The sequence below is a fragment of the Leptonychotes weddellii genome, chromosome 3 (genome assembly GCF_054177405.1).
Source record: "Leptonychotes weddellii isolate Sample4059 chromosome 3, ASM5417740v2, whole genome shotgun sequence".
NCBI classification, from domain to species: Eukaryota; Metazoa; Chordata; class Mammalia; order Carnivora; family Phocidae; genus Leptonychotes; species Leptonychotes weddellii.
In genome coordinates, this window is record NC_138371.1 from 115,802,170 (window position 1) to 115,825,217 (window position 23,048).

The 23,048-nt window shown below is 39.8% G+C and overlaps 2 protein-coding genes across 3 annotated transcripts in view; both read right to left on the bottom strand.

Annotated features, from left to right (window-relative positions):
- Positions 1-9,227, bottom strand: part of SOHLH2 (spermatogenesis and oogenesis specific basic helix-loop-helix 2) — a 53,998-nt gene extending 44,771 nt beyond the window's left edge. Inside the window, exon 1 of the mRNA XM_006731283.3 lies at positions 9,048-9,227. Within this exon, the coding sequence (XP_006731346.1) occupies positions 9,048-9,095 (48 nt within the window). The 5' untranslated portion in view covers positions 9,096-9,227. The remainder of the gene's footprint in view (positions 1-9,047) is intronic.
- Positions 9,228-22,862: 13,635 nt separating this feature from the next.
- Positions 22,863-23,048, bottom strand: part of CCDC169 (coiled-coil domain containing 169) — a 48,722-nt gene continuing 48,536 nt past the window's right edge. For both annotated transcript variants that reach the window (XM_081814828.1, XM_031025887.2), the window contains one exon: positions 22,863-23,005. The gene's annotated coding sequence lies outside the window, so the exon portion shown is untranslated. The remainder of the gene's footprint in view (positions 23,006-23,048) is intronic.

The window sequence follows — 23,048 nt, forward strand, 5'->3', positions numbered from 1 at the left end:
CAAAACTCAATATTTTGGAGCCAAAAAAGCATCTTTCTTACCTTTTGGGGTTATTTTCAAGCACATTCAATTAGAAAAAAATATAATTTCCATCTTCACCTTTTACTTTCCTATGTTTTATTCTCTATAGTTATTGAGCACAATCCACTCTAACTGTTAAAGAATGGGGATGCTTGAATTAATGCAAACAGTCAGCAGAGAGTTGGAAATGGCAGATCACAGACAGGTCCACGTGAGAAAACAGATTTGGGAGCTGATCAGACTTGAAGCCTAAAGAAGTAGGTGAAAGAGTTGGAAATACCTATGAAGAGAAAGGCAGCTCGCCAAAGACACAACTCTGCAGGGCAGGATGCTGGTGAGGCTGTCCCACCATGAGGATTCCTCTCCCCTTCAGCCTGGTTTGCCAGGGCTTGCTAGAAGGAACATGTGAGGTGCAAGAAACTAGTCAAGTTCAAAGTAAGCAAAACTTTGGCACTTGTCATTTCTATCCGCCTTCTAATATTCTTCCTTCTTTTGTTAAAAAAAAAAAAAAAAGAGGTGATTCTTCATTTACCCATTTAATCCCTCCATAGAAGCAACCACTGTCAACAGTTTGGTCTATATCCCTCCAGATGATTTCTACCACACACACACACACGCACCCCACACAGAGCTTTTTTTTTCATAAAGGGGGTATTATATATATATATATATATATTTTTTTTTTTTAAGATTTTATTTTTTGACAGAGAGAGAGACACAGCGAGAGAGGGAACACAAGCAGGGAGAGTGGGAGAGGAAGAAGCAGACTTCCAGTGGAGAACTGATCCCAGGACCCTGAGATCATGACCTGAGCCCAAGGCAGACGCTTAACCAGCTGAGCCACACAGGCACCCCAGGTATTATATTTTTAAAAGTGAGTTGCTTTTCTCACTGTAGTCCAACAATTCCTCGGGTCTTTTTAAATGTTAACCTTCATATGGATTCTGCACATGTCCTCATGTTTGTTCCTAGATATTTCAAAGTTCTGGAGTCATTGTAAAGGGAATAGCTTTTCTCACTCACTATATTTTCTAGTTAATTACAACTAATACAGAGAGTGCTACTAATTTCTGTATGAAGAATTTGCTTCAAGAACTTTATGGTATTCTCTCTTTAGTTCCAATATGTTTTAGTTGATTCTTCTGAACTTTCGACACATATAATCATATTGTCTTCAAAATGATATTTTGCGGGGGTGGGGCGCCTGGGTGGCTCAGGTGGTTAAGGGTCAGACTCTTGATTTCGGCTCAGGTCACGATCTCAGTGAGGGTCATGAGATTGAACCCCGTGACAGGCTCCAAGCTGGGCTAGGAGCCTGCTTGAGATGCCCTCTCTCCCTCTGTCTCTGCCCCTCCCACACCCTCCTATTGTGAGTATGCATGCACACTCTCTAAAAAAAATAAATAAAATAAATGACACTTTTTTACCTATATCCAGAATTTATGCTTTTTATTCATTGATCTTCTGGCTAGAACATCCAAAACAATGATGAATAGCAGGAGTGCCACAGGGCATTCTTGTCTTGTTCCTGAGTTTAGTGGGAATAATTCAAATGTTTTTGCCACTAAATATGATACAGAAAGTTTCTGGTCCATACCCACTACCAAGTTAAAGAAGTTTCTTTCTATTTGGAAGCTAAGAATTTTAAATCAGAAATCGGTGCTGATATTTACCAAATGCTTTTTTAGGATCAACACGATCATACCTTTTTCTCCTTTATTCTATATTCTATAGGTAGTGAATTACATTAATAGATTTCCTAATGTCAAGCCATAATCGCCTCACTGGGATAAACCTATAATGTGTAGACTAAGTTCATTCATATTATTTTAGATTTTTCCATCTACATTCATAAGTAAGACTGGGTACAATTTTGCTTTATTGTATTGTCTTATCTGGTTTGGGTATCTCAGGGTTATGCCAGCTTTGAAGAATGAAACAGAAAGTTTCAATATTGTTCTATGGTCTTGAATATTTTATAAAACAGAATTATCCGCTTCTTGAAATTTAGATAAACATGTCTGCAGAATCTGGGCCCGAAGCCATTTACAGAGATGGATTTTAGAGTACCTTTTACAGTTCCTTAATGATTACCAGTAAATTTAGATTTTCTACCTTAAGTGAATTTTGTTCATATATATACATTTTTTTAATCCATTTTATCTCTTTTTAAATGTACTAGTTTTTAAATGTATATAATGTTTATTATGTGCATTGTTATTCTTGCTTCCTAACTGGAGATTAATATATAATTAAATTTTCCTATCTTTTTCTTGATGATGCTTTATCAGAGACTATAAACTGTGTGGTCCTCCATGATAGCCACATGTGGCTATTTAAATTTATGTTAACTAAAATTAAAGTTCGAAATTCACTTCAGTTACACTAGCCTCATTTCAAGTGCTCAATATCCACACATGGCAAGTGGCTGCCATATCAGACAGCATAATTATAGAACATTGTCATCACTGCAGAAAGTGCTTTTGGATGGCACAGTCCTCCACGAGGCACTATGTTGTACCCCACAGATTTTGATATATATTGTGTCTATGTTCATTCCTTGCTAGTTTGTAATTTCACTTCATACTTCCATTTTAACCTCAGAGTTACATTAAACACCTTTATGAAATGTTTTCAATTTTCAACAGTATGGTGTTTTTGGTTTTAGTTTTTAATTTTTTTGGCCATTGACTAGTTGGTCATTTCTTATTTCAGTGCACTGTCAACAGCAAACGTATCCTATATGACTTCTTAGAACGTGGATATTTTCTTTGTGGTGTAATACATAGTTTTCGTTAACATTCCATGGATACTTGAAAATAATGTATATTTTCTGCTGGGCATATATTCTCTAATTTTTAGACAGAACTTACTGTTTTCTTTCTTTCTTTAGGTCTACTTGATCTTTTACTTTATGAGATGTGGTAAAATCTTTCTAATTATACAGTTTGTTGAATTTATCAATTTCTCCAACTACAGGCTCTGTATCTAATTTTGGGTTAGGTATATAGAGGTTCATGGTAATTATACATAGTCACATAAAACATAATTATAATATTTAATATATATAACAACCTACAATGTTTATATAGCATATTTTAAATATCTAGATCACACATTGATAATTTTATGGACAGAAAACTATGTATTTGAAATATACTTCTTTGTCCTTTTTAATGCTTTTCACTTGAAATTTTTTTTCTGGTATACAATAGCTTTTCATATCTTTATTTTGAGCCTTTCTATATCATTTTGATTTTGTGTAAATTTTGTAAATAGCATATATCTGAATTTTTAGGTTTCTTTTCACAATCTGTGATTTTAGTTTTTAATGTAGGAATTTAATTAATTAATGTACATTAACTAATATAATATTAATTGTAAAACATTTATAATTTAATGTGAAATGGTCTTATTCCCTTCATTTGTTATTTCACATTTCCCATCAACAGCAATTTTGTTTCCTTTTTCCCATGCCTTCTGTTAGGCTGATTGGATTTTCCTTTTTCCTTCCTGCTGCTCCTATAAGACTTTGGGAGTTAAACCCCTTATTTCTTTTACTTAATAGTAGCATTAAGGCCAACTATTCAGTGCTAGTTTTACCTGGTAAATACTTCCAAGGTCAAAAATCCCTTGCCTCTGAACCTTGAAGCTATTGGTCCATTTTCTTCTAGCATCCAGTTGTTGATAAAAAGAATAAGCTGCTTTGTTTTCCTTCCTGTGCTTTTCTCTTTATGCCGTGGGTTCTGATGGTTTTCTAGGAGGTGTCTGAGTATGGGTCTTATTCATCCTACTTGGCACTCAGTGGATCTTTGGCTCTTTAAGTTTCCTTCTATTTCCCAATTCCTTCTATCTTCATCCCTCCTTGGCAATCTTCCAGGAGATGCAGGACATCCACAATTGATCCTTCATGTCTCCATTTTTCTCATAGAGAGTCCCTTAACTTTATTTTTCATATCACCAGCTCATTCTTCAGTCCTTCTAAAGATTTTTTTTATATATTTTTTTAAAGATTTTTATTTATTTATTCATGAGAGACAGAGAGAGAGAGAGGCAGAGGGAGAAGCAGGCTCCCAAGGAGCAGAGAGCCCGATGTGGGACTCGATCCCAGGACCCTGGGATCATGACCTGAGCCGAAGACAGACGCTCAACCATCTGAGCCACCCAGGCGCCCCCTTCTAAAGATTTTTATGATTTCAGTTTATTTAATGTGAATTGCTCACTTCTAAGATTTTTCTTTTTTGGTAATTCCTCATAACCTGCTATGTTCAGGATGTGATACCCTCACTGAGAATACAAATCAGAATTTTAGAAGTTTTTTCTATCCCCTTAAAAACCTCTCTGGAATAGTTGTGTCTAGTGTCTGCATTTGTGTCTAGTTCTGTTAATGTCTGGAAATCCTTGGTTATCCAAACATAAATACGAATCAAGGACGAAGTCGACATGTCCACGTACTCTCCCCAGTGGCTGCTTCCTTTGAAGGGACAAGTGTGGATTTGGTGGGAGTGGGTAAGACAGTGGAAGCAAGGCTGGAGACCAGAGAGGCTGGGGCCAGCTCACTGTCAAAATAATAATAACAACGGAAGGCATTACTCTGAAAGCCAATACTTTATTTCCCTCCTGGGCAGAGCTGCCATTCCTCCTGGTCAATTATAAAAGTTTGGAAGTTACCAACACCAGGAACCCAGGTCCCACATACAGTTCATTCTCTTCAGGATGAAGTAGGGGTGAGGGGAGAGTCTAGGGGCCCACCTAGCCCAGGTGCTCTGCATATAGCTAATTCATTACCAGGTGAGCACGCTCTGGTCAACTTCCATCGGTTTCTTCTAACATTCAGCCCGGGCTACCACTAGAATTGTTTTCCCTCTGCCTTTCGTCTTTAGATCTTTTAAGCTGTGGTTTTTGTACTTTTCTTTTAGTGGCAATTTGATCACATCTGCTTTCTAAATTTCAAGTTTTCCTGTTTTTGTTTTGTTTTTTTTTAATGTTCAGAAAGAAGCTGCTTTGTTTAGACCAAGATTCCATGAAGTGCTATATATTGCATTTGGTTAGGTCATCCTTGGACCTCTAATTTGGAATACCTGCTGCCTCCCCCAACATACTTTTTTTTTTTCCATGATATTTCCTTGTTGAAGTATCAGCACATGTTTAAGTATGTCCTACTCTGGGGTCTGGGTTGGACCAGGAGGTTGACTTGTGTGCTCCATTCATCATCAGGAGCCAATCTCATTCACCTGCCCCACGCTGTTTTAAACAGGTAAGAATTCAAACTCCCTAGCATAGCCTTTCAATAGCTTAATATCATCCCATGTCACCAGCCTCATTTCCTTCCATTTCCCTCAAATGCCCTATGTTCTAAGAAGGCAGCATAACACTTCGGGATTTCTACAGTACCGAGTATCAGGACCCTTCTAGACTGTTTCCTTTTCATTTTATAAACATCCTTCATCTCCAATAGCACTTTAGGAGCAATGTGGGACTCAAAGTTACTGTGATGTTTTTGAGTCCAGATTATGAATCTCCACTGTAGCACAGGACTTCTTCTATACCAATATATTCCCTTGTGAGCCAAATGCCAAGAACTGTAATGGTCATTAACAAGTGGTCATAAAAGGAGTGATTATAGTTTTGCTTTTTAATTAACATGGTTAACTGAAGCAACCTATGAGTGTCCAAAACTAACCTATCTACTACAGACAAGGTGACCATTTACCTTCCAAACTGAGACATTTTGAGAATGAAAGGGGGTGCTATTAATAATTGCACTAAAATAAGACATATAAACCAAGGTGTCCTGGGCTATGAATAACTTGTAAAACTTTCCACTACCAAGATTTATTTTCTCTTTCCTTTAAAACATCCTGCCACTTTGCATCTGCTTAAATGTGATTGTTACCTATTTATTCTCTCCACAGATGTTTATTGATCCCCTACTGCATGGCAGACACTGTGTTGGGAATACAAAGTGAAAAACAGACAAGGTCCCTGCCTTCGCGGGGCTGACATTCTAATAATTTTTTCTGTTGCTACATATAGCTTTCAGTCTTTGGAACACAGGAAGAATCATGTATCAGCCTCGGTTCTACCAAAGCTACTACTGATTCTTAACAGCTGGATGCAGTGGGAAGTGGGCAAAGGATTTCAAGGCACACAGACCAGGTTTTGTTGCCTAGTCCAGCCACTTACTAGTAGCTTTGAGTAAGAAACTTGCGATCCTCGTCTGGAAGGTAATACTTAAATCCCGACTATTACCATGTTAGTACAATGCCTTGTACTTGGTAGTTATTGCCATGTTTTCTCAAATAATACCAAGCCTGCACACAGAAAACATCAAATCAATCTGATGGGGAAGGGAGGATGTGGAATTAGAGGGGGAAAATGTGTCTCCATCAAGTGGTGAAAACAGCCCCAAATCAAAAGGCTCTTTGCATTTCGTTGAGCCATAGAGAAGGGGAAACAGGGCCCACCGAGGAGAAAAGCCTTAAATAACAGAAATCAGCTGCTCACCTGAACCCTTTCCTACCAGCGTTGAGGTTCAGAGGCTCAGTGCCTAACTTCCCCAGAATCTCTCAGCTAGTATGGAGAGAAGTCAAGAGCAAGCTCTGAGGAGCAGGACATGGAGTACTGGGGGGAAATCTGAGAGGAAAGATCCAGAAAGGCATAAGGTCGTGCAGCACCACTAACAGGCCGTTTTGCACACGAGTCTACAGTTCTGTGCCATGGCGCAAGGCACTTCACAGAGGAGCATGAAATAAAGCAGCTCTGGAAAGAACTGCCCTGCTCTCCTGCGAGAGGCTTCCTTCCCTGCCCTACAAAATCCGTGCCATCGCACACATGGAATGTTAACAATCAGACAAATTAGAACACTGCCCTAGCCCACTATCCCAAGGTAACTTGACTTAACTCAATAGCTTCTAATCAACTTAAATCTGAATATTCATTCAGCTAAAAATATCTTGTTGGCAGTGTAATATGAACCCGGGTGACGAGAAGAATCCACTGGTAGGAATAATAAAAGGAAAATGAACAAAACTTTCTAGTATACTCTGATGTGGGAAACTGCCTTTTTCAGTACATCCAAGATTTTCACCTGTGGGCATCACAAATTGAACCGATGGCGAGACTTCATTAGGTGGGAAATTTTTTTCTATTTGAATTGCTTACTGCACCTTTTGGGTTTTTTTTTAAGATTTTATTTATTTATTTGACAGAGCGAGAGAGCACAAGCAGGGGGAGCAGTAGAAGGAGAGGGAGAAGCAGGCTTCCCGCTGAGCAAGGACCCCGATGTGGGGCTCGATCCCAGGACCCTGGGATCATGACCTGAGCCGAAGGCAGATGCTTAACCATCTGAGCCACCCAGGCGCCCCTGCACCTTTTATATTTTTTTAAAACAAAAGCAATACATATTCATTGGGAAAGACTGGAAAATTAAAAAAAAAAAAAAGCCTAAAGAGGAAATAAAAAGCATTTGTAATTCTGCTACTCGGGGATAAACACTCCTAACACCTTGGTGTAGATCTTTGAGGTTTGGGCAGTTTTTATATTTCAACATCATCGTCACCACTGGTCTTTAGCCACTCAGTTTGATTTCTAAATCACAGTACCACGCAGGGCACTCCAGTCTCCACACTGTTTAAAACACTGGATTTCCATTTGCAATCTGCAGCAGGCTAAACCCTTAATTAGTAACAGCAGGTGCTGAAGTGCTTAAAGCAAATCACTCCTACATTTTAGTGAGTTGTTATTTATGTCACTCTTATCACCAGGAGCAGAGCTGACAATCAGCAGCAGCTGCATGGGCTGATGGTCTCACCGGGCAATCGTTGGCCTCTGGTTTCCCCAGGAGTCAAGGGATTTAAACAGCTCTATCTGGAGAAACTGAGCAAGCTGCTCTTCAAATGCAAACAAAAGGTTCAGTTGGGGCTTCAGACTTCCGTAAGAGTAGGAAGCCTCCATCCATTTATGTACTACTAGGTAATCAGACATTTTATTCAGAGTTCCATTTTGTGCAGCTTTGCCTAATCCTGCACCATAAAATACTGTTTTTCCTTGGAGTTTAAATAGGTGCCTCCATTTTGAAATAACTAAGAAAACCGATTAAACCGGTCCACTTCAAAGTGGTAATTTCAGAAAGCTTGTGCTTAAGGAGTGAGGAGATTTAAGTACGCAGAGCATTCTAAGGGCTAACAAAACTTTAGGCAGCCCAAAAGGTTTGCCTCTCCGATTTCTCTATCAAGATACGTGAAATAAGAAAATCAACACCAGCTTGCCTTGCTTTCTGGGGTGGGCCGAGGCTCTATGCTCTCCTTCTAGAGGGCTAATCATCACTTTTTTTTTTTTTAAATCTAAAACAGTCATGGAAATGATTTTATGCTTCCGCTAAGGGGAAGATAAATCAGGTGCTTTCAAAAGAGGCCAGTGGGCTTTTTGAGCTCCCGGGAGGGTGGGAGGACGTGTGAACAGCACAGATGCCTTTTCCCGCCAACGGCTTTGGTCTCCAGGCACAACTGCCGGTTTGGGTGTAAACCTGAGGAAGGACATGCAAGGGCTTTTTGGACCCCATGCCCGTAAGCAAACTGAAAAAAAGCATGCCAAGCTGTGCAGAGACAAGCATGCTCAAAATAAACTTTGCCGTGTTAAATAAACTTTGCTATATTCAAAGCAAAACCAAAGTTGTCGTCATTCACATTCTGTCTGGACACCTACTAAGTTCCGCTCCTGGGTAACCCTCCGAGGGGCTGGCTTGAAAATTTGCGTTTGGCAAGCATCCGGGGCCAGACAGGCATGTCTGTGTAACAAAACAGCTCAGCCCGCCTTCCTGCTCTGGCCTCCCGCCCAGGGTGATTCCGCCCGGTCCCCCGCCTCGGGCACCGGCTCGCGCCCCTGGAAGTGGCCCTCCTCGAGCCGTGCTCCTCGGCGTCCCCGGAATGAGAGATGCCTGTGCGGGCCAAGGGGGCCACCGGCCTCAGGGCCCGCGCGCGGTTATAAACGCAGCTGCCTCCCCTTCCTCCTCCTCCTCCTCTTACCTGGCCAGAGATTTGGCCGCGCTCTGGGCAGATAATTGAGGCCGCCATGGCCCGTTGCCCACGTGCCGGGTCCTGGGGCAGCCTCACCGCAGGAGGAGCTCGGCCAAGCTGCCGCGTCCCAGCCGCCTGCTCCGCCGCACTGATGGCTCGTGGTCCGCAGCTGTGGGCGCGCACGGCACCCCCCCACCCCCACCCACCCGCCTTAAAGTGGCCCTGCTGCCCCGGCCTGGGCACCTAGGGGAGCTGCAGGCTGCTGGGAGGGGCCCTGCGGGACCTGGGCTGGGGGAGGGGCTGCCGCCCAGGGTGGCCTGGGGAGGGCCTTGTTAGACCCTGTCACTGGCAGGCTGCCCACTCACAGTTCCAGTCCCCACAGGCGGGGAGGTCACACAGCGCCAGGCTTTAGTATACTGCCACTCTCGCCTGGAGAAAGCGGAAGCGCTGCCTGCCTCAGGCTGCTCTAAAAATCTTTGTACCTTATGGGAAATCTTTCAAGTTTAAATATCGGGCATAAGCTAACGGGTTTTTGTTCGTTTTCCTTTTTCTGAGACAAACATGTAGAGGCTAGAGAAGGCGAGTGCTGTTAGGACGCTTTCTTTCCAAATCACTAAGAAATTAATTTTTTTTTTTACAGATTTTAATTTATTTATTTGACAGAGCGAGACAGTGAGAGAGGGAACACAAGCAGGGGGAGCGGGAGAGGGAGAAGCAGGCTTCCCGCTGAGCAGGGAGCCTGATGCGGGGCTCCATCCCAGGACTCTGGGATCATGACCTGAGCTGAAGACAGACGCTTAACAGACTGAGCCACCCAGGCGCCCCAATCACTAAGAAATTAAATTTTTTAGAAGTATTTCATTTTGTCCAGCGACTCAACTGGTCCCCATTTTCTCAACTGAGAAAGTTCGACGATCACAAAAAGTCTTCTGGTAGCTGCTGCTATGTAACTCACTTTATACGGCCTTGGCTAGACATTTGATTGAGTGGCAGGACCTGTAGGGGAATCCTTTCTCTTGCAGGTCTTTACTACTGTTCCCATTGCCAAAAGTTGCGGTTGGGGGAGGGGGTGTCAGAAGGAGGCTGAGGATGGTATCTGATGGTTTGTCACTATGCATTTCCCTAGACTCTTGATCTCACTTGAACATGTAATACAAACGTGCTCTCCTTGAATCACCAGTGCCTGCTGTCTCTGGGCAAGCCTTTGGTTTCCTGAGCAGGTGGTGCTGTGTTCTGAAGGCCTAATTTTGACCATGAGAGCATGCAAAAATATTATTGTGGTTCTCTGATTTTGATGGGAAGAAAAGGTGCAGATGTTTCTGATGGAATCATTCTGCAGTATTTTTGGAAGTAAATGTACACATTTTAATAGTTACGAATTTTGGCTCTTTATTGCTTTTCCAGCCAATCAGGAAACTGAGTATTTGGATAAATATCTCTGAGGCAATTAGTTTGCTCACCAATATTGGACAAAAGTGAAGTCATGCCCAGGCACTGGGTGGGGGGTGAACTGAGGCAGCTTTGAGCATTTCCCCCCTGTACGGTAATCAGGGCGTTGCTCCAGGGGTCTAAATGAGCAAATCTGATGCTAATATTGACAAAGACAATGAGTCTGGAATTGACACTCATTGTTTTTAAATTTGAGGGGACAATTCCCCCAAGTCTATGTGAGAGGAAGTAATCATTCCTTTGTCGGAAGAAGCAAGAAAAAAGAAATCTCTCCAGTATCCAAAATATAAGATTACAAGCTTCATAAGAATTAACTTAGATATTTTAATAGTTTCTAATCTCCTAAAAGAAAGACAAAGCCAGCTTACTTTATAAATAAGCAGCAGACATCTACTATAAAACAACTGGGGGTGAATTTGCCCCCCAAGGGACATTTGCCAATGTCTGGAGACATTTTTTGGTTGTCACAACTGGCATCTAATGGGTGGAGGTCAGGGACGCTACTAAACATCCCACAATACAAAGGACAGCCTCCTATAACAGAGAATTATCTGACCCAAAATGTCCTGAGTGCTGAGATTGAGAAACTCTACTATAAACCGTCTAAGTTATAACATAGAACGCAAACCATTTAATTTTTTTGTCACCTTTAACATTCTTGAATCATACATATATTACTGGGCAGAAAAATGGGCAGATGGATGCTCTCTGTGGTTCCCAAAAATAACAATATGCTACTTATACTCTTGATGGAAAACTGAATATGATGAATTATAAAATAGGATAAGAATAATTCTACACAGAGAAATATATTTTAAAACTTGCACTCAAGGCGCACCCAGGTGCCTCAATTGGTTGAGTGTCCGACTCTTGGTTTCAGCTCAGGTCATGATCTCAGGGTTGTGGATTCACCTTTGTTGGGCTCTGCCCTCAGTGTGGAGTCTGCTTGAGATTCTCTTCCTCTCCCTCTGCCCCTCCCCACCGCTTGCACTCTCTCTCTCAAATAAATAAAAATAAAACTTGCACTCAAAATTAAGTTGTTTCTTAAAATATAGTTTTCTGGGGCGCCTGGGTGGCTCATTGGGTTAAGCATCTGCCTTTGGCTCAGGTCATGATCCTGGAGTCCCGGGATTGAGCCCGGCATCTGGCTCCCTGCTCAGTGGGGAGTCTCCTTCTTCCTCTGCCCCTCACCCTACTTGTGCTTTCTCTCTCTCAAATAAATAAATAAAATCTTTAAAAAATATAGTTTTCTTGTCATTTAAGATCATTAGCATTCATAGTATATGCTTTACATTATTTCCCTTCCAATTGTGTATTTTTCACAATATGCATACAACCCTGAATAGGTTGTAAGTACTACAGTATAATGGTCTGTTCAGATGAGTTCTTATAAAGAACCTATGCTTAAATGATTGGAATTTTTCCATCCAGCTATTTTACAGGAACTAATATATATAAAGCTATGTCCAGTATTATTGCTTACCTGGCTTGTTCTCAGAAACACAAAAATTTAGAACTCCATGGGACCCTAGAGATTACCTAATTGTCCTTCCCTTTCAAAGATGCTGAGGCCCAAACAATGTTCTCATAAGTAGGACTATAGCCACAGAGTGGTTATAAGCTAGAGAAGTAACTAATTGCAATCATTTTACTAATAATTTTTTACATTTAATAATGCACTGAACTCATTTTTTTTTTTTTGGTGCCAAAACCTGGGAGAAAATTAATACTTACACTTTTAAACTCCATGCTTACACTATCTTTGGAATATTAAATCCAGGAGTCTACCCTAACTTGACTAACCATTAAGTTCTGTTATAGAATTATAAACACGAATATTTTCTTTTTCTTTTTTTAATTTTTATTTATTTGACACAGAGAGAGAGACAGAGAGACAGTGAGAGAGGGACAACAAGAGAGGGAACACAAGCAGGGGGAGTGGGAGAGAGAGAAGCAGGCTTCCTGCTGAGCAGGGAGCCCGATGTGGGGCTCAATCCCAGGACCCTGGGGTCATGACCTGAGCCAAAGGCAGACGCTTAACAGACTGAGCCACCCAGGCGCCCCGATATTTTCATAATGTTAACTGAGGAAGGTGATTTTTGCTTCCATTTTTGCCAACGTCCCCCTCCTCCTTTCAAGCAATCCATTATAGAATAACCAGAATAATCTTTTAAAATATAAATTGAAATACTAGCTCCCTTTCTCAAAATCATCCCCTCAGAAAAAAATCCCAGTTCTTTTCCATGTCCAACAAGACATTATATCATCTGACTCTACCTCTCCAACCTTATCTCTTGTCATTCTTATGACCTTTCAAGACCTCTAGTCACACTGCCTGCTTCTGAGAATACCAGGTAAGTGCAAAGCAACGCTTTGTCCTTGTTATTCCTTCTGCTTAGAATGTTCTTACCTGTTTTCCCCCCAGATTGCTCCATTTCATTTAAGTTTCTGTTATGAAGTCACCTCCTCAAGCACTCCCTATCAGAATCTAACCCCTTACTCTATTTTTCTTTATATCACTTTTCTATGTTATATAGCGTATGTATTTGTTTTTACTTACCTTTCTCCCCTCTCACGGACAGAGAATCTGTCTGTACTATCCACTGCTATCACCTTAGCCTGGCTCCTAGCAGGCACTTATTTGAATGCATGAGTTAAAGTTCCTTCAGTAGCTGACTGGTATATGTGGACTTGGGTTCGGGTCTTTCTGGCTGCCTATGACCTGTCCTCTATTTCATAATGCCACTCATTTTGTAGTGGAAAGAAAAAGACAAGGTTTGGAGGAAAGGAAAAAATATTGTTTGCACCAAAATGACAAGCTTGGTATCTCAAAGTTGGAACTAGTATAAATTGTGTTGGTTGTGGCACAGGAAAGATGAAAGATCAGTTTTAATCCTGTCCTTTCCATATTAAAAAATGTGCAAGGACTCCTATGTTTATCAAGTTAAATTCGCATTCCTCACTGTGGCATTAGGGCCCACGTTATCTTGCCCAATTTGTTTTTCTAGATTCTGCTTTTAATCAAGTTGACTAGATTTGTTGTTTTTTTTTTAATAAAAAAAATCTGTTGTATTTGGTGTACAATTCTGTAAATTTAGACAAATGCATAATATTATGTCACCAACAACACAGGATACAGAACAGTTCCATCATCCCCCAAAACATCACTCCTCCTGGGCCTTCGTGGTCAACCCCTTCCACCATGCCAACCCCCCCGCAATCACTCATCTGTTCTTGGTCCCCATGGACTAGATTTGTTTCTATTCCCTGATAATGTCCTGGGATTCCCCCCAACAGTGTCCAGTGTAGGAGCTCCACAATCAGATCAAGTAATCTCATTCTTTGGAACTGCAGGGCCAATGGGATGAATCATTTGAAGCCTCAAGACATCCTGAGCTACTTCTTAAGGACAGTATTTGCCAGAAAACCTTTGTGAGCACAGATCATTGATTTGGGAACTCCCCTGGATATTTCCTCCGGTCCTTCCCAACTGCTAATTCATCTTTGCCCTGGTCTTCTTTGATTCCGACCTCCGTCTAAAAACTTTACCTGTCCTGTGATCCCTGTGTCCAAGAGGCTCGGGCCTCTCCTGCTTGCCTGCCTCCTTCCTACCTCTGGCTCAGTTCTCTCAACCTGCACGTTCAGTTCTGACAACCGCCTACCCTGAGCATTCTCCTTTGCCCTGGCTAGGGGGTCTCTCCCACACTACCCTCTCTCCTTCTCCTTTTGTGGGTAATCTGGGAAGACAACAAGAAAATTCTCGGGCCACCTGGGTGGCTCAGTCGTTAAGTGTCTGCCTTCAGCTCAGGTCATGGTCCCAGGGTCCTGGGATAGAGCCCCACGTCAGGCTCCCTGCTCAGCGGGAAGCCTGCTTCTCCCTCTCCCACTCCCCCTGCTTGTGTTCCCTCTCTCGCTGTGTCTCTTTCTGTCAAATAAATAAATAAAATCTTAAAAAAAAAAAAAAAGAAAATTCTCAAAGAATTCCTAATTCCATCTTACACGTCTGCTCAACAATTAGAACTGTGTTTCAGTAGAATGTTAAGGCAGAGGTTGTTTCACTAGACTTCATATCCTAGTATCTAGTATATAGAGGGTGATCAATAAATACATGTTTTCCCCGACAAGTTAGGAACCATTGCCAGCAGGCAGTGATAAAGGTCAGAAAATGGCAACTTCCAGTGATGCCCTGCAATCGACTGCAATAAGAGGTGACAGTTTTCTCGTCATCCAATACACCAATTTGTTTTCAAAAACAGGAGTTGGTGTTACTGAATTAAAATGAGGCAAAGGCCTCCTTTTAACCGTAAGTCTTTGTTAGGAAATGTGGAGCTATACCAAAGTGACACTGTTATCTCTGGATGGGGGCTCTGTCACACAAGCTTCAGAGAGAGGCTGGCCACATTGATTAAGTGGGAGGACATCTCCCGGGGTACCAACACAGCAGAGCCATTAGAAGCAGCCCCCACTGGGATTATTGATTAGGGCAGATCACATAGTTACAAAATAACTAGTTTTTCTTTGGTCACAATGACCACCAACTTGAAGTCATGAGGAATTTCTATAATACAAACAGGTCAGACAGTCTTAAAGGAGAGAAGTCTCTTGTATGTGAAGGTGGGGGATAAGGTGAAGGAGAAAAAAATGTAGTTCACACTTTCCTTGTGGATACTTAGGTATATACTAATGATTTAAAAGTCAGGAGTCTATTTTTTATTATGGAAAATTTTGTACATATCCAAGAGTACATATATTACAGATGTATAATATAAAGTATATAAATGTGTATATAAAGTATATAAATGTGTATATATGATATTTATATATATATGACCCCAACTAACAGATACTACCAATAATTTTGAAATCATTTATGTGCTTCTTCCATCCCCCTTCTCTTTTCTCTCTCCCAAGATAGAAAGATTACTTACTCACTGATTTTTTTTTTTTTTTTTAGCTACTAAAACCTAAATGGATTATGCTCTGAGAGAGAAATAAACCTTTGTGTTAAGCCTCTGAAGTCTGGAATTGTTTCTTATAGTCATAATACAGAATAACTTGGATTTAGGTGCTGCATTAACAAAATACTAAAATAAAGCAAGTGGGGTGGCATTAACTTAGCAGATCTGCAGTGGGAGGCCAGACAATGTGTGAAAGAGGAGGCCTGGACATCCCTGTTACACAAAGCAGACCAAGTGCTTGCCAAACCTGTAGGTCAAGGAAAGATGTTCACAAAAACCTACTACTAACGATTTGTGATGCATGTTACTGACTGCCTTTGACATGGCAGAAGAAAAGATGAGCTTAGGATATGACTAGCCAGTTTGCAAGGAGAAATAAAAAGAAACCAGAGTCTGATCAAGGAACCTACCCCCATTCCTAGGGAAGAGGGCTTTTTCACCATATCTGCCCAACAGGATTTCATAAATGCTATGGACCAGTGATGCTTTGCATTCTTTCTTTTCTGAGTAAAAGTAAGTATGGGTAGCCTTCCCCTCTCAGGCATTTGCTGGTGCATTCCATTAATGTTTGGGCACAGTCTGTATTTGGCTATCAGTCTGTACAGCATTTGTACTAGGCTTAAAAGAACAATCTCCTAGAGAGTCACTGATGGAAAAGCAAGAGATTCTGTTTAGTAAAAAAAAAAAAAAAAATTAAATTCTAGTTATGTTCAGCAAGCTGGAAATACACTGAGTTAGAACCAATTTTAAAATATCAATTGAGGGGCACCTGGGTGGCTCAGTCGGTTAAGCATCCAACTCTTGATTTTGGCTCAGGTCATGATCTCAAGGTTGTGAGATCCAGCCCCATGTCGGGCTCCATACTCAGCATGGAGTCTGCTTGAGATTCTCTCTCTCCCTCTCCTTCTTCCCCTCCCCCTCTTCAAAAAAAATACCAATTGGTATTCTAGAATTTGACTCAATGATGCAGGCAGGCCAGGGGCCATCACTATCAATGAATGGCTTAATTTCTCTCTATGGAGTTTCAAAGAACGGTATCATTATCTACTGAAAAGAAAAAAATCCAAATGCCTGTAAGCCTTACAAAAAATATTGTTTGGTACTATATTAGTGAGCAACAGCTAACTGTTTCAACAAATAAAACCCAAATCTCAGTGACAAGACATGCACACGCACATGCACTCATTCACAAAAGAATTTACTTTTCACATACACCACAATCAAATGAGGGTCAGCAAGGTGAGATGAGTGGATCTGCTACCTGCAATAATTCACAAGTTTCTTCCATCTATGGCTCTACCATCCCCTGGAGCCTTGGCATTTACTTCTCGACCTTAGATGTCCACTCATGAAACAAAATTTTCAAAGAGCACAACGAAGAATGATCATCTGGGAGGTTTTTATGGGCCAGTCACAGAAACAACATGTATTGTGTATGCCTAGATTATATTGGCCTAAAGTCAGTCACAAGGTCACACCTAGCTGCACACAATACTTCCCAACTAATTATAAACACAGCAGCATACATATTACTCACTACTAAATAGTGTTTTTCACAAATATATCACTAAAAAAAGTAGTTTATGCACCAGGCACTGGTAGACAGTGTGTTTCACACGTGGAAAATGTGGCCTCGTTCTGTCCCATTAGAAAAAAGGTAAGTCTGATGAACACATAGCAATCTTTACCCCAGTCTATCAATTTGATCACCAAATGTCCTTTTGTTCCTTTCTTCCCAGAACACATTTACCTCCCCACCAAGAAAGACAAGACAAAGCCCTGTCTAGTCATTTTATCCAGTGTAAGTTTTAGTGATTAAGGAGAGAAAAATTTATTTAGGTGACATAAAAAAATGTTATAGACTAGCGCACCTGGGTGGCTCAGTCAGCTAAGCATCTGCCTTTGGCTCAGGTCATGATCCAGTGTCCTGGGATCGAGTCCCTGTGGCGGGCTCCCAGCTTAGCAGGGAGCCAGATTCTCCCTCTCCTGCTGCCCCTGCTTGTGCTCTCTCTGTCAAATAAATAAAATCTTTTAAAAAAATCCTTTTAGTGCAATGCCCCCATGTTTCTCATTTAACTCTAGCTCTTGGCAGGTTATCATTATAAGTGTTACTCTCAAACTAGGGTTCCTATTCTCAAGGACTTGATCCTTGGGATGTTAGTTCATATTTTGCCATATCATTCTTACATTTCATACACTACAAGTCTTTTTAATTCCTTATGTGCTTAAGAGTACTTATAGAACATTTACCTTATGTTTAGATCCACCTTTTCATTCCAAATATTTACTGAGTGTCAAAAATATGCATGTCCCTGGGCTAAGTTCTGATGGAGATACAAAGATGAGTAAGACATGGCCCTACCCACACCCTGCCCTTCCCTGACTCAAAACTTGCACTAGAAGCTAACTCTCTTGTAACAGAAAAGACATGCAAAGCATACAACAAAATAAACCTATTATTTAGGATAGAAGGTGGTTAGAGCCACAAAAGTGGCATAAGCAAGGGAGTTAATCATGGGAGTTCAGTTACTAAAGAGGTCAATTCTAGTTAGGAAGATTAAAGGATTCTCCATGTCTGTCAGCAGTAAGTGTTATTAACTGACTCTCAACACCCTCGTATGAAATTTTTACCACCTTTTTCTCCTTTGTCAAGCTAACTGGCTATAATAAAGGCTTAACTAAGTTGTAGCAATGAGAAGGAAAAGGAAAGGATAGAGATAAAGGAAAATATTCTCCTTGAAAGCTTCTAAATCCTAGAGTGGTTACTTCATTGACTTCTTCCCACTATTTACTTATTCTTTGCCTCAGTTCCTTTAACATTATATAGACAAATTACTCTAGTGCTGTCAGCTACTTTCAAAGACTTTCTCAACTATTTACACACTGGCAAGTCAATATACATTTTCTAGGTACCTTATGATGTTCTGTAATTTCTATTGCTTGTTTTTATTACATTAACATATCAGAATTGTTGCAATAAAAAGGCTTATACCCCCGTTCTGTGCCACCTTTGAAATCAATTTTTTCTATCTTCATTCTACAAAGTAAAACCGTGACAGGAAGTTAAGCAAGCTTTCCTAAGTTAGTGTGTGAAAGTATGTTCCCTTCTACTCCATAGGTTTCCCCCTTTCCCTCCCCGCTTTTGCTAGATCACCATTTGGAGCCTAACTCACCTTCCTCTGTAGAGTTGGACAGTAAATTTGTAGAATAGAAACACATATTTTGGCATCAGTAAAGTCCCCTTTTTGTAACCCTCTCCTACAGGTATGTTTAAATAGTTAAAATCAATGATTTTGTATCACTTTGTAACATTGTGTTAACGTCCTAGTATTAAGTCATCCCCTGATATTATAAACTCTGTTTTGCAAACACTCATTTAAGTTAAACAAAATGTATTAAGTACCTGTCATATACTAGGCACTAAGCTAGCTGGTGACAAATGATGAATAAGATTGTTCATTTAAGTGCTGGAGATAAATGACACTGAAGTGCTTCAAATGCAGGTAATATGTGAGGTGAAATAATTTCAATATAAGATAGAAAGTCCTGATTGCTGCATAATAATCAACCATGTGGATGAATCACAATCCACTTATGCATATAATTGTACATTGAGGAAGTCTCCATTTTTTGGAATTATAAATGCTGATAAAACGATTGTCCTCCTGTGTTTTCTATATGTACAATTTTTCATTAGAACAGATTATTAGAAATACAGTTATTGAGTCAATGTATGAACATTAAGGCTATTCGAGAACATAATCAAATTGTTTTCCAAAACAATTATATTAATTTATAACCTCACCAGCAATATACTAGAACTTTTTAACTTCAGATGTATTAGCATTGAAAATTATCTTTTTGAAAACCACTGCTTATTATAGGTAAAAAATTGTAACTGTTTTTGGATTACTTTTAACAAATGGCCATTAATAATATTATAGCTGATTTTGTTAGTTGTGGCCACTGGTAAAGCAATGTTTTTGAAAGTCCATATTTACAGCCTATATGATACAATCATATTTTAGGAAGTGATTTTTTTTGTCTCGTTTCCTTATCTGATAAGTGAGCAGGGAATCACAGATGGGATATTGGCAGTCAAATGAATCCAACTTCCACCCACTGTAGGAATCCTTTCTATGATATCCCTGACAAAGGGTCTCCTAGCCTTGAACACTCCCAATAATGATAAACTCACTGTTGGGTGGTTCTTCAGATAATAAGACTTTCCCTGTAACTGAGATAATATCTAAGAAATTGCTTTGATAAAATTAAAAGGATGTTCTATAAATTCAAAATTTTTCTAATTCATAGATCAGATTAATCTACTACTTGTTTTTAAAATAGTGCCCGACTGTCATGACATGATCTTCCATTTAAGTAGTACTTTATTATTTTAAAGATACTTTTTCATCCTTCAATCATGTTTAGTGATTTTAACAAGAGTTTTAGTATTCTGGTATACACTGCGCTTTTTGTTATTTATTTAAAAAATATTTATTTATTTATTTATTAGAGAGAGAGAGCATGGAGGGGCAGACAGGGAGGGAGAAGGACAAGCAGACTTTGTGCTGAGGGCGGAGCCCAAGACCGGGCTAGATCTCAGGACCCTGAGATCATGATCTGAGCTGAAATCAAGAGTCTGCTGCTCAGCTGACTGAGCCACCCAGATGCCCCATTATGTGCTTTTTAAATACCAAAACCCTAGCATCATTGTTGTCATAATTCTGTTATTCTGGTATTTTTTAAAAATCTGAAGTATTTATATCTTGAAATAAATATCTATAATTCATCTACTCAATTTATGAAAAAAAGACACACAATATGTGGTCTATAAGTCCTTACTTACTGTGCACATAACAAAAAAGAAACCACAGTGTTATTGATAAGATTCTGTTACATGGACAGTTTTTAGTCCAAAATAAAGAATTTGTTGTCCAGTAGAATACAAGTATCATGGTACTAAAACTGAAATAGATAACTCTGCTTTGGAATGTCTAGCTGCACATGATAAAACTAATGAAGATGATGAAACCAGAAATAATTTCTTCGAAACAAAATTTACATAGCACTTTATAAAATTTTTCTTTTAAGATTTTATTTATTTATTTGAGAGAAAGAATGAGACAGAGAGAGAGAGCATGAGATGGGGGAGGATCAGAGGGAGAAGCAGACTCCCTGCCGAGCAGGGAGCCCGATGCGGGACTCGATCCCAGGACTCCAAGATCATGACCTGAGCCGAAGGCAGTCGCCTAACCAACTGAGCCACCCAGGTGCCCAGCACTTTATAAATTTAAAAAATCTAATCTTAATCAAAAATCAAAAGGTGTTTTATAAATATCTCCACAAGGTTATCAAGCAAGAGATGAAATTATTCAAAAGAAGTCAAGGAAATATTGGGAAGCAGACCTTAATCCTTATTATTTTTCTAACTAGTGTAGTATCTGCAAGTTTTTTAGTTGGAAAATTATGCTCAAAATTATGCTCTTCACCCAACAATAGCACCAAATGATGATGCATCTTAATTTTTAAGATCACATCTTCTGAGGAAGATCAAATAAGATTTCATTAAAATTTATCTGCTAATAAAATATTAGCATGTTTAACATTTGTTTTTTTAATAACTTTATTGAGGTACAAATCATATAACATGCACTAACTCATTTGAAGTGCTCAGTTTTTAGTATACCACGGAGTTGTGCAACCATCACCACAATTAATTTTAGAACATTTTCATTACACCCCAAAAAGAAACCTTGTACACATTAAGTCATTTCCCATCACCCACCCTTCCCCCAGCCCCACCAGCCTCTGGCAAGTACTACTAACCTACTTTTTGTCTATACGGATTTGCCTATTCTGGACTTTTCATATAAATGGAATTATATAATATATGATCTCTTGTGACTGGCTTCTTTCATTTAGAATAATATTTTCAAGGTCCATCCAAGTTGTAGCATGTGTCAGTACTTTATTCTTTCTTTTTTTTTTTTTTTAAGATTTTATTTATTTTTTGACAGAGAGAGAGACAGTGAGAGAGGTAACACAAGCAGGGGGAGTGGGAGAGGGAGAAGCAGGCTTCTCGCTGAGCAGGGAGTCCGATGCGGGGCTCGATCCCAGGACCCTGGGATCATGACCTGAGCCGAAGGCAGACGCTTAACGACTGAGCCACCCAGGCGCCCCAGTACTTCATTCTTTCTAATTGCTGAGTAATATCCCATTGTTTGGATATACCACATTTTGTTTGTCCATTCATCAGTTGATGGACATTTGGGTTGTTTCAGTTTTTTAGCTATTATAAATAATGGTGCTATAAACATTTGTATACACATTTTTGTGTGTGTGTGTTTTTTTAAGATTTTATTTATTTATTTGAAAAAGAGAGAGACAGAGCACAACCAGAGGGAGAGGGAGAAGCAGACTCCCTGCTGAGCAGGGAGCCTGACATGGGGCTTGATCCCATATTAAGCGTCTGAGCCAAAGGCAGACGCTTAACCAACTGAGCCACTCAGGCGCCCCCTGTATACACATTTTTATGTAGACATAGGTTTTCATTACTTAGACCTATTATGTAGACATAGGTTTCATCTAGGATATATACCTAGGAGTGGAATTGCTGGGTCATATGGTAACTTTGTTTCAAAGTGGCTATGCCATTTTACATTCCCACCAGCAGTATATGAGGGCTCCAATTTCTCCACATCCTTGTTTTTATTCACCATCATCTGCCTTTTTTATAGCAACATTTGTTTTTATAAATGATACTGATATTTTGTAATATATTTAGAACATTAAAATTTTGAAATATATTGTTTACTTTATGAATTCTAAACTCTTTTAAAAAAACATTGATATTTATACATATTTCAGTGTTAAAGTTAAAACCCCAAGCTATCATTTTTGCACTGCTTATTTCAATAAATAATTACATTTTCTTACAAAACTTCACATGATACATTATCTTTAAAGCTCAGAATTAGGTAAAACTTTTTCTCTACTTGTTTCTTCCTTCTACAAAACAAATGAGAGCTGTATAATTCATTCCTTCTTTGTGATGATTGCTAGAAAGCTTAAAAGCTAGAGCTTTTCTTAGTTGGGAATTCTTACAAAACATTAACTTTTATCTGTTATCTTATGACCATTGTTTTTATACCTCTACATTTAGTAAAAGCTAACACAATCCTTGGGGCGCCTGGGTGGCTCAGTCGTTAAGCGCCGCCTTCGGCTCAGGTCATGATCCCAGGGTCCTGGGATCGAGCCCCCCATCACATCGGGCTCCCTGCTCCGCGGGAAGCCTGCTTCTCCCTCTGCCACTCCCCCTGCTTGTGTTCCCTCTCTCACTGTGTCTCTCTCTGTCAAATAAATAAATAAAATCCTTAAAAAAAAAAAAAGCTAACAATCCTTTTTAGAAATAGGGTTTAAAAAGTAAACAAATAAACACGTAGTATCCTTGATCTGCACAGAAATTTATTCCCAATTCTATAAATGATGAAAGTGAGGCAATGAAAAGTGACTTACTCAATGTCAGAAGCTTAAAAGTGGCAAAGCTAGTGGTAAAACCTAGAGAGTCCCCCGTATCAGTTCTTTTTTTTTTTTTTTTTTT